Source organism: Raphanus sativus, chromosome 6, assembly GCF_000801105.2.
Source record: "Raphanus sativus cultivar WK10039 chromosome 6, ASM80110v3, whole genome shotgun sequence".
NCBI classification, from domain to species: domain Eukaryota; kingdom Viridiplantae; phylum Streptophyta; class Magnoliopsida; order Brassicales; family Brassicaceae; genus Raphanus; species Raphanus sativus.
The window spans coordinates 2603841-2616474 of record NC_079516.1 but is presented as its reverse complement, the minus strand read 5'-3'; the positions used below and the strand labels follow the sequence as shown (position 1 = coordinate 2616474).

General features: G+C 38.7%; 2 protein-coding genes across 2 annotated transcripts; both read left to right on the top strand.

Annotated features, from left to right (window-relative positions):
• Positions 1–3367: 3367 nt before the first annotated feature.
• LOC108807493 (uncharacterized) lies at positions 3368–4813 on the top strand. The gene has a single exon (XM_018579778.2). It carries the CDS (start codon positions 3368–3370, stop codon positions 4811–4813), a length of 1446 nt encoding a protein of 481 aa, XP_018435280.2.
• Positions 4814–4912: 99 nt separating this feature from the next.
• On the top strand, positions 4913–8962 carry LOC108807498 (uncharacterized). The gene has a single exon (XM_018579784.2). It carries the CDS (start codon positions 4913–4915, stop codon positions 8960–8962), a length of 4050 nt encoding a protein of 1349 aa, XP_018435286.2.
• The last annotated feature ends 3672 nt before the right edge of the window (positions 8963–12634 follow it).

Genomic DNA, 12634 nt, shown 5'->3' with positions numbered 1-12634 from the left:
AGTTACTTTGATATATAAAATTATTTAATATACCGTCCAATAAACGAAAAGTCGTGGCTGGCTGTCATGATAATGGTTCGGGTAAACCTAAAAATTAGAATAAACAAATACGTTTTAATCATAAGAAAAAAAAGTCTATTGATTTTTATGATATTTTATCTCAAAGAAAACAAACAAATTGTGTATCGATAAATTATGATAAATACAGAAAGATAAACGAGTGAAAACCTCCCATCCGGCCTCTACTGTGTTTAGGTCCGATCCGCTGTAGTGTCCGGCGACTAGCCAGATCTGAGAGAGACTGAACTCATCTGATTCTGGTTCGACTATGGGTTCCCAAATATTCATGGTAGCCTGTGCTCCATATGTGTGTCGTGCGGTTGGCGTATATGCGATCGCATACTATGAAATTATTAATACGTAAAGTTAATAGCAAAACTAAATTGTATATATTTAAATATTTATAGTTTATTTTTAATAGTACCTCGTGTCCCTTCTCGGCAGCATAATAGGGAACTCGGGCGTCAGTGACATGCACTTTTTGCCCGACGTGTCTGTTCCCGGGTCTGCTCCGTCTTATGGGAACTGTCTGGTCGGGGCAAGACGTTCCATTTAGATTCCAAACCTGCAATACTTTTTTCCCTTTCACTTTGTTTATCACATTCCATTTGGCGGTTGGTGCTTTCTGATTTAAAACAAAAAATAAAATAAATATTATGATTTAATCAAAATATGGATTCCATAATCCTTAATATAAAAAAATTCGAGAAAAAGAAGATTAAATAATTAACCTGAATATTATGATTTTTTAGCAGGGGATTAGTGAAAGCTGGCTGGTCGTGTATTTCAACGCAATCAATTATGTCCCCATCAGAACTCTTACAATTAAATTAAGTAAATAAAAGTCAGTAATAATAGCATTTGAAATACCAAAAAAATACTAAACAGGTTGGTAAGAAGATATATAAATTTTGTTGTAAAATAAAATAAATAATTTTGGTTACCTCGATTGTCAACAGAGGTCGGGCTGCAACTAGTCCTAGATATATGAACAGAAGCAGCAGCATCGTGTAGCACTTTATCATTTTGAAAATCATTTAAGACACAGATTAGGCTATGCTGTTGTTTTAAAGGAGAGAGAGATGGAGAGAGAGATACAAAATACAATGAGAATCATCGTTTATAAAGAGAATAACATATCATTTCTTCTAATCGTCTCGAACCTGTTGTGGAAATACTTTCTCACAAAGTAACATCACCAGTAGGGAGCTAAACAAAGCAACTCAATTACACATAGAATACCTTTGTAATAAAACTAAAAATAAAATTAACAAAAATAGCAAAATTCATATATGGATCGCAGAAACTAAAAACTAGTTTGAGTTTTGACATTATAAATATCATTGTTATAAGAATGACAAAAATGTAAAATTTAAGAATATTTAGATATTTATGAAAAATTAATGTTAAAATTGCAATATAATATTATTTGATTACTCATATACAAAAGGGCACAATAGCTGTGTATATAATCTCTCCACTAATAAAAAAATAGGAAACCGCTTAAGCATTATACGGCGAATAGTGTTTTGTTTTAGCTTGGGTTTTAACTAAACCAAAACTATTATGTGTTTAGTTCGGACTTTAGCTTAATAGAGACAAATATTCTTTTATTCTAAAATTATATAACTTTAACCAATCATTGTGAAACAAGAAAAAAAAACAAAAGTTAACCGTGGTAATTCAGTAATTTATTTACAGAAACTCTTCATGAATTTACGCTGTTAGTCGATGACTTGGTGAAGCAGGGTTTATTATTGGGGTTTAGTTTATAGTTTAGTTTAGTTTATCAATGGAATTTACTTCTATGAATGACTAAATAAAATATTTTTTTCCGAAAAGTGGAACTTCGTCTAGTTTTCATTACTCAAAAGTACTAGTATTACATAAATATACTGTTCTATTTTAAGTTACTTTGGACTGACATAATAAAAAGAGAGTTCTCTCACTAGAAAAGCTCTCTCCTCTCACTAAAAAGCGGATCAAGCGTGGTTGCATTCCGGTGGCCGGTGGACTTTCGCCGCCGGTTACCACCCCTGTCTAGTTTTTCTTCTAGCTTTGTTTTATCGGCGGCTCTATAATCGAGCCTTTTTCCGACATCAATACTTGAATCTGGGGCTGTGACGTCTTCTTCAGGCGGTAGTCGCCGGCTTTTGACTTCGGGAAGTAGAGGCTTCCTCAGCCAACCTCGCCGACTTTCGGGAACGATTTGGGGTATGATGATGGTCGAGGAAGATCATCGTCGTGGTAACTTGGTTTCGGTGCTCTGTGTTCCGGTATCCGGCTCGTTTTTTACTCGGCGGAGGAGATCTCGACATGGTGTTCGGTGAAGCTCTCCGGCGTTGGAGCTACGGCGAAGAAGGAACAAGAGTAAGGCGTGGTTTATTGTCGCAAGCGGAGGTAGCATGACCCGGATGAAATCTCAAGACAGACTTGATGATGTTCTTCGGGGGAAAATGGATTGGCATCGATGGGGACGGTGGTTTGTCGACGGAGCTCCGGCGAAATCAGATCGTTTCGTCTTTTCCGGAGAGAACCTCGACCGTCGGATCACGAAGACATGTTAGCTGACACGTGTTCTGAGCAATCGGTGGATAGCAACACGTGGGCGGGCTTGGGTTAGTCTTGGACGCGTGGCTTTCTTTTGCTGCGTGAGTTTCGGTTATGGGCTTCAGGCCCATTTTAATGTGCTCTTTATGTCGGGCCAATGTTGTAATCGGGCCCTCGGGGTCTTGTGTTCTCGGGTTGGGCTTGGTCCGGTTGGGCCAAGTTTCCTTAATAAAATATTACTAGATGAAAAAAAAAGTTACTTTGGACTGACAAATCAAAACATTCTTCCCAAAATGGAAACCAGCGAACCAAACTTCAAAGACTAGTGATTTTGGTGGACACATCTGTATTCATGTCTTCTCTCTCCATATCTACCTGACACGTAGTGTTTTAGAATTTTGGGTCAAACTATAATGTTTATTAAGAAAACTTTTCCAGAAAAGAAAAATCTACAAACAGAACCCTAATTTTCAGAGTAAAACAGGCGTCCCTAGAATGGGCATAAGATTTTCTCTCAAGTAGAAGCAAGCAAGTTGAGTGTGGGTCCCAGGAAAAGCAAAAAAAACACGTTTCATTTCAACATCTCAACCACTTTCGCGTACCTTTTCTATACTTTTGAGCAAAGAAGAAGATAAGATCTAGGGTTCGTAATCTTGACCTTTAATCCAGAGATTTCTTTGGTAATCTGATCGGTGAAAAACACTTGGATTTCATCAAGTCTGAAGATCGATTGTCGTCTGCTGTCATGTCGGCGGCCATGGATAGAGCTTTGATGGCTCTCTCGCTGGAAGAAGAAGAAATACCTTTTGAAATGCCGGATCTGCCGGGATTTTGCTCGAACGAGAAAAACAAGCTCAGTTTGGTGGGTAGAATGCTAAACCCAGAATGTCAGAATATGTCCAACCTTATCTGGAGAATGCCAAGAAAATGGCAAAAGGAAGGCAAATGTAGAGGGGTCGCGCTTTCGAGGGAGAGATTCCAGTTCTTCTTTGATCACGAGCACGACTTGCTAGATGTATTGGAGAAAGGAGTACATACCTGTAACGAATGGGCTTTGGCGATAGAGAGATGGGTTGAAGAGCCACCGGATGATTACTTACAGTACATTCTGCTCTGGGTTCGCATAAGCAACATTCCGGTGAACTACTATACCAAGGAAGCTATCATGGCGTTGGGAGATTTGGTAGGGGAAGTGAAGGAATTCATTTTCGACCCTACAAAACCTCAAACCCAACCGTATGAAAGAGTCCAGGTGCGGTTTAATGTGGCTAACCCGCTGAAGACGTCGAGGGTGGTCAATCTCAAGGGAGCAAAAGCGGTGACCATCCATTACAACTATGAAAGAATCCAGAAGAGATGTTTCACTTGCTTCAGGCTGAACCATGAACAAAGTATATGTCCCCTTGTAGTGAAGAAAAGAAAAGATGAAGCTTTAGCGAGGAGACAGAAGATCTCAAAGGAGTTAGCACTGAAAAAACCAGTTCTTGAAGAAGGAGATCCGTTGTTTGGGGTTCTCTCAGAAGAGCAAGTAAGAATCAATGTGGTTACGGGAAGACCAAAAATCGTCAAAGAGGTATTAGATGAGATGAGACAGTACCTAACATTGACGACTGATGAAGACAGAGCTGTCAGAGAAGAGCGGGTAAGGAGCTCGGTTGCAGCTGTAGAGAAAGATCCTATGCTCCAACGCACTGTGTTAAGACTAGAGGCACCTCCCATAGTGTCTCGAGATTTTAATAGAGGAAAAGGGATTGTCTTCAGTTACAAGGAGATGGAGAGGCAGAAAGAGGATAGAGTTCCACAGGAAAAAATAATGGCGTCTGCAATAAAGGCTGGCATAGCTGGGAAGTGGAATGATAACAATGTCATTATGGCTGAAAGTGCTGATGAGAATTGTGGCCAGATTAATATGGGTTCTTCTCAGGGTTCGACGGTATTTAGCACTGGTTTCTCGGAACCTTGTGCTTCAACCGGGACCAAGAAGAAACCGTATCAGCGCAGGCGACCTCCAAAGTCAAAAAGGAAGCCGAGGCCTTTGATGCTGGAAGATAACGAGGCAGGAACTCTATGGGATAAAGCTGCAGGGAAAAGAGTGGCAGGAAGTAAAAAGAGGAAGGTAGAAACTGAAGTTGGGGATCTTCTAGTTTCGGAGAAGTCTAAAACCCTAAAGGTGATCCCAAGGGAGGGATCGCCCAGCCTTTAGATGAGCATATTCAGTTGGAATTGTCAGGGATTGGGGCGTATTCAAGACCTGACAATTCAACGGCTCCGGGAAGTACGTCAAAAATATTTTCCGGAGATCATGTTCTTGACGGAGACAAAGAAGTGTAGAGATATTTTGGTTGATTTAAAGCTTTGGTTGGGTTATGATGGGGTCTTCACGGTGGATCATGTAGGCTTGAGTGGAGGCTTGGCAGTATTTTGGAAAAGCGGCATCAAGCTGGATTTTAAATATGCGGATAAGAACTTGATTGATATGCAAGTTCAATATGGTGAAATTAGTTTCTTTCTGTCATGTATATATGGGGAGCCATCCTCGGTGGGCAAAGAGATTGTATGGGAAAGATTAAGTAGGATTGGAGTCTGTAGAAAAGAAAAATGGTGCTTGATTGGGGATTTTAACGAGATTCTCAACAATGGGGAAAAAACAGGAGGTCCTCTGAGATCAGAAGCATCATTTCAGCCGTTTGGAGACATGTTGTCGGTCTGTGGGATGGAGGAACTAGAGTCATCTGGGATAAGATTCACTTGGGCTGGTCAGAGATGGAAGAAGTGGATTCAATGTTGTTTAGACAGAGCTTTTGGCAACAAAGCATGGAGAAGAGACTTCCCTGGATCCAATCAATTGTTTCTGGCCAAACGTGGTTCTGATCATAGACCGGTCCTCCTGAAATTGCAAGCGTATCAAGATAGAGCTGGTGGCCAATTTCGCTTCGATAAGAAATTTCTGTTTCAACCAGGAGTTAAACAGAAGATTATTGAAGCATGGAGGGGGTCAGCGGAGAGGTCTGTAAATCGAAGCGTGGCGAAAAGACTGAGAGATTGTAGGGGAACTCTGAGCGCTTGGAAAAAGGAGAGGAACTTCAATGCCAGAAATAAAATTCAGTTGCTTGAAGACAGGTTAGAATGGTTCCAATCTCGGAATTATTCTTGCTGCCATGCGATAAGAGTGATGAAGAAGGAATTATGCAGAGCGTACAAAGAAGAGGAACTCTTTTGGCAGCAGAGAAGCATGGAAAAATGGCTGAAGTTTGGTGATAGAAATTCTAATTTTTTCCATGAGTCTGTGAAGGGGAACAGAGTTAGGCGAAGATTGATTAAAATTAAAAACGCTAATGGGGAGGAACAGTGGTCAGAAGCAGCAAAGGCTCAAGTCGCGGTGGACTACTTCAGTGTACTTTTTAAATCTTCTAATCCACCAAGCTATCAGACTCTGTTCCAGGAAATGACGCCAAGAGTTACGGAAGAAATGAATCAGCAGCTGAGGAGAGAAGTCTCAGATGAAGAAATTAGAAGTGCTGTATTCAGTATCAAAGCCTCAAGTGCACCTGGCCCTGATGGCATGTCGGGACTCTTCTTCCAACAATACTGGGGAGAAATTGGCTCTAAAGTAACGTTGGAGGTGAAAAGATTCTTTGAGAGGGGGTGTATGCCGAAAGATTGGAATTTCACATATCTCTGCCTCCTTCCAAAGATACATGAACCGGAATCAATGGCAGATCTTAGACCGATAAGTCTTTGTTCGGTTCTATATAAGATCATATCGAAGGTTATGGTGGGGCGTCTACAGCCTATGCTTCCGGATCTTATCTCGGTTAATCAATCCGCTTTCGTGGCAGAGAGATTAATTACAGATAACATAGCGATTGCACACGAAGCGGTTCATGCACTGAGGGTACACCCGACCATCATGAAGGAAAATATGGTGGTCAAAACGGACATGTCAAAGGCTTATGACAAGGTGGAATGGAGTTATCTCAGAAGTCTGATGGAAGCTCTCGGGTTTGATCATACTTGGGTAAACTTGATCATGGCTTGTATCACTTCAGTATCCTTCGCGGTTTTAATCAATGATCAGCCTTTTGGAATGATTAAACCGCAGCGTGGACTACGACAAGGAGACCCACTCTCGCCATTTCTCTTTGTGTTGTGTACGGAGGGTTTAACACACTTGATGAACAGGGCAGAAAGACTGAGTTTGCTCCAGGGGTTAAGGTTTACTGACTCGGGACCATCGATCCATCATCTGTTGTTCGCCGATGACAGTCTGTTTATCTGCAAGGCGACAGTATCCCAAGCTCAGACTCTGCATTCAGTACTTCAGGTTTATGGAAGAGCAACAGGGCAAACGATAAACCTGCAGAAATCAGCGATCTCCTTTGGTTCGCAGATTCACCCTGCTCCAAAACTGGCCATACAAGGAGTGCTTGGTATCTTAAATGAGGGAGGTTCAAGCAAGTATCTGGGGTTACCAGAGTGCTTCAGCGGCTCTAAGGTGGAATTGCTAAGTTACTTAAAGGAAAGAGTGAATGGAAGGTTGAATGCTTGGTACCTAAAAAAACTATCTCAAGGCGGCAAAGAAATTTTGCTAAAGACGACAGCCTCAGCCCTACCTGTGTATCCAATGTCTGTTTTTAAACTCCCCAAATCAATTTGTGCTAACATCTCTAGTGTCATGGCCAAATTTTGGTGGGGATCAGATGCGCACAGACAAAAAATACATTGGATAGCTTGGGACAAATTGTGTCTACCAAAGGAAAGCGGAGGAATGGGCTTTAGGGAGCTGGAAGTTTTTAACCAGGCTTTGTTGGCTAAACAGGCATGGAAGATATTGACATCACCTTCTTGCCTACTGGCACAGTTTCTCAAGAGTGGGTACTATCCAAACTCTGATTTCCTAGAAGCCAAAATGGGGGAAAGGCCGTCCTTCGCATGGAGAAGCTTGCTGTTTGGAAGAGATCTTCTCATGAAGGGATTACAAAAAAGAGTTGGTGATGGAAATTCTATCTGTGTGTGGACTGACAAATGGTTTGAAGATGAGGCGGATGGGTATGGAATGCGAGCTCCTTGGATCAAAAATTGTACTTTTGATGTCAATTTGAGAGCCAGGGACTTGATCGACTTCCAGAATAGAAGATGGAATGTGGAAGCTTTAGAAGAGGTGTTTGTTCCTTCAGACATTCAACTCCTGCTTAAGAACCAACCGGTAACATCAAAGGAAGATTTCTGGGTGTGGAAATTCAACAAATCAGGGGCTTACTCTGTCAAGTCTGGGTACTGGCTGGCATATCAAGAGAAGAGTAAAGAGACTCGACAAAGAGCTGAAGCACTGCCTTCGATCAACCCTCTCAAGACACAGATTTGGAAAGTCAGTACGGCCCCAAAGATTAGGTTGTTCGTTTGGAAAGCTCTCTCTCAAGCATTGCCGGTTGCGGATCTTTTGATTGATCGGGGTATGAAATGTGATGACAGATGTCAGTTATGTGGATGTGAAGGTGAGTCGGTCAACCATGTGCTATTCTCTTGTCATTTGGCAAGGAAATGTTGGGCTCTATCCAACATCCCATCTCCAAGGGGCGGTTTCAGTCAAGGCTCGTTGTATCAAAACATGAATTATCTACTCAAAATGAGTAAGAATGCAAAGCTGGAGATTGAAATCACTAGATGTTGGCCTTGGATCTTATGGTACCTGTGGAAGAGTAGAAATACCTTTATCTTTGAAGGTAAATCTTTTGAGGCAGAAGAGATCATCAAAAAAGCCATAGACGAAACAGAAGCTTGGTTTTTGGCCCAACAGGTACAGAGTGGAATGGAGAGAGCAGAAACAGAGGTCGCAACAAGAGACTTGAATTGTCCAAAGCAATCGATTCCAGCAGGTTGGGTCTTGTGTGAATTCGATATGGACTGGAGTAAGCATTCTCAAGAGATGGGAGTGGCTTGGATTGTGAGAGAAGAAAGCGGAAAAGTACTGATGCACAGTAGGAGAGCTTTTTCGAATATCAAGTCAGTGGGGGAAGCAAAGTTGCAAGTATGGATGTGGGTTTTAGAAAGTATGAAAAGCCTAAAGAAATCAAAGGTTATCTTCCTCTCAACCTTTGGTGACTTCGTTGAGGCAATCAAAAAACCTGGGTTGTGGCCTGTACTGCAATTTGAAGCACAGGAATTGAAACGAGAGTTGCAGGCCTTTGAGGCATGGGAGCTACGGATTGGTTTGCCGGCTTCAGTCAGATGTGCGTCTTTCATAGCGCAGAGTGTGAGATCCTTAGGTCTGTATCAGTCTTATGTTGCTATTGGGCATCCAAGATGGCTGGATCACCTTTACTCGAGTGAAAGAAACTCATCTGTTGTTTAGTTGGAACTTTAGAATTTTTTGATCCTCCTTTGTCGGGAGTTGATGTCGTTGTTAGTCTAAAGGCCTATTCGTTTTTGTTGGCCGGTGGAGCTTGTTGCTCTTTGCTTTGGTTTGATTGTAAGGTCCTTCTGGTATATATAAAGTATCAATTTGTGCAAAAAAAAAAAAGAAAAAATCTACAACGCATCACGAACTGGTCATTATCTTTTTTTTTTTGGTAAAAGTCATTATCTTTTCTTTTTTCATTAACTTTCTTTACCTCAGACGTATTTTAAGAACTGCTTTAGATCCTAGTGATCTTAAGAAAATCAATCAATGTTGATTATGTTTGATCCTAATTTAGGTACCGTGTTACAAGCAGTTAATAATCTTAATTAAGGGAATAAGATAAAATAAGATTAATTAAGGGAATAATCTTTGATGAAACATTTTCTATGGCAATTGGTTTCAGGATGTATATCTGTCAGAAAAAACTTAAATGCGAGAGGGCTATCAGGGGATTTGTACTGCGATAGATGTGGAGCTACGGAGGAATCAATTAATCATGTGTTTTTTGAATGTCCTCCGGCGCGTCAGGTCTGGGCTCTATCCCAGATACCATCTAACTCAACAATTTTCCCGACAGAATCTTTGTTCACAAATATGGATTACTTGTTTTGGAGGATACGACCTGAATTGGAAGATCATCACTTTGTTTGGATATTATGGTATATCTGGAAAGGAAGAAATAATAAGGTCTTTAGCAACTTGGACATAGACCCGCAGGAGACCCTTCAGTTAGCGGTGACAGAATCACGGCTATGGGCGGAAGCCCAAGTAGTACAAGTGCCAACACCAAATCCACAACAACAAAATCTTCCGATGATTCCTGGCCGGTGGTGTTTTGTGGATGCATCTTGGAAGGACAAGGAAGTTTTCTCAGGGCATGGATGGTATAGTACACTCGAAGGGTTTACAGGACTAATGGGAGCACGGAATATAAGAGCTTCTCTTTCTCCTCTTCACGCTGAGATAGAAGCTTTAATTTGGGCAATGGAATGCATGAGAAATATGCGTCAGTTTCGGGTCACGTTTGCAACAGATTGTTTGCAACTGGTGAAGATGGTGTCTAAACCAGATGATTGGCCTGCGTTTGCTAATATGTTAGAAGATATCAAGACCTTGAAAGAATCGTTCCACAGCTTGGAGATCATTCATGTACCCCGCACACAAAATTTAAAGGCCGATGGCTTAGCACGCAGTGCTAGGAAACAAACGACCTTTGTTGTGCACATGGATGCAGAGCTACCGTTTTGGTTTACAGAGTCTGTTTGAGTCTGTAAAAGTCGATGACAAAAAAAAAAAAAAAGGAATAAGATAAAATAGATTGTAATAATTTATTCATTGTATGATCTTAGGTTTTTAACACTTTATTTTATTGATATTGGTTGATCTTAAGGTTGATTATGTTCTGGATTTTGAATATAGTTTTGATCATGAGGTTATTTTGCTTAGTTATCCCAGTGTTTTGTCTAACTGATATCTTTTTCTATTTATGAAATAAATTTGACATCTTCTTACGTGTATATATATATAAATATATATATATATATAGATATATATGTTTTTAACTTGATTTGTTATATTGGATCCATGTATGAGCGTAATAAGTCATAAGATTCCTAACTTTATAAATGTATCACGAATTATCCATTTCAATAGAAAGCTATATAATCGTTTGCTTCGTTAAGAAATTCTACCCCAAGCAAATGTAAAGTTTAATTATACTCTCTCATCGCATTCTTATATCCCCTTTTGCTGTGAATAGCTTCTGTAACTAGAACATTTGTTACAAGACGTAAGAATATGATACTTCTATGATAGAAGTTCTTTCTCTAAAAAGGACTCAGTTTTTTTCTTACAACAAATGGCTCTGATTTTTTTTAAATGACTCTGATTTGCATAATATACACTTATCACTCAACCAAATATGAAATCATGTGAAATAAATTTGAAATCACGTAATGAATTCATATTAATTTAAAGCTATAAAATTAATAAAATAGTTTAATTAACAAAATAACCGTTGATAAAATCACGTAAAAGCACGAAATGATGTTCATAATTATGCAGTTTAAAATATATATTCTCAGATTTTTTATTTATTTATATTCTATTAAATTAAGTAACGTCTAAAATATTATAAAATGATCATTACTTTAGATAACGTGATATTCTGCTAAAAACATTTTATTTAGAGAAACACTCCAGTTTTAAGTTTGATGATGCGTTGGTTTTACAACAAACAAAAAGATCTTCATGAAGCAACATAACTTGTTAATCAGTGGCTTTAATTGATTGTTTCCTTATAAAATTTTAAGAAGCCTTTACTTTTTCATTTGATTTTCTTCTTTTGTTTGATTTCTCGCATAAGTATTTATGTTGTGTCATTTAAATATTTAATACACAACACACAAACTCTATACTAATTAGATAGCCTTCCTTTACTTATACAAACCCTTTTTAACATATTCCACGTAAATGTATTTCTGCATCATTCTTTCCATAAGTTTAAATACACATGCTCTCAACAAAAGCAGAATATAAAATCTGAGATATATAAGATTGAGATTAAGATTCCAAAATCGAGTCATGCAGTATGATACATTATCTGGGTAGTCTATTACATAGCATTAAGTGTGTTCGTTTCGAGATCAACCGGATCAGATAGAATTTATAAAAAAAAAAATTCCAATGGAGAAAATTAAAAGATAGCTGTATTATTGCAACAGAGAGAGCGAGGGTAGATGTTGACGTCGTTGGTGCATGCATCTCCTCTGTTATTTTCTCCATTGGACTTCGGATCATTTCAACTCCTAATTAAGTTAAGATTGCGTCGGAAAAAATTGAAGGCTTAAATATAGTTAGATGAAATCAATTGACATGCATCTTATTCTTTGATCATAATGCATATTTTATCTGTGATGCGCAAGTAAAATATTAAGATTATGATTCCTTCTTTTGGATGAAAATTAAAGAGGGGGTGCATTAGCAAAACAATAATAATAATTAAGGGTTCGAAAGGGACATGCGAGCTGTTTCCAATTGTTCTCTGAACTTCTCCGTGTGATATTTAATACTAACACTTACTTAAGCTACGAAAGTATGATGCCTCGAAAAAGATTCAAGGCCTTATATAGATATGCCAATTATGTTAGATGAAATGGATATACATCTTATTCTTATAATATTGAGATCGATATGCTAAGACCACTTGGTTGATCTTGTCATATATGCTCAGACCACCTATGTGGAAACACGTCCTCAGAAGGTTAACACCACTGACATAATATATATTTCATTGTTTATAAGAATGACAAAAATGCTAAATTTAAAATTTTTTAAATATTATGAAAAATTTAATAGCTTTTTGTGATGACTAACTTTAAATAAAAGATAAATAAATTTATATAATTGATAATTTTCAGTTAATTATTTTGTATTTACATCACTTTGTTGTTAGATGTATGTTCCAAAAAAAATTAGCTAGATAATTCCTTAAGTATATGTGCCTCAGGGTTGGATTATAAACATTATCTCTATGTAAAATTATTTTAAATATCCTACGGTAGTTTTTGTCGGACTGATGACTTTTTATTTGTAATAAGAGAAAATGTAAAACATGTTGTGATG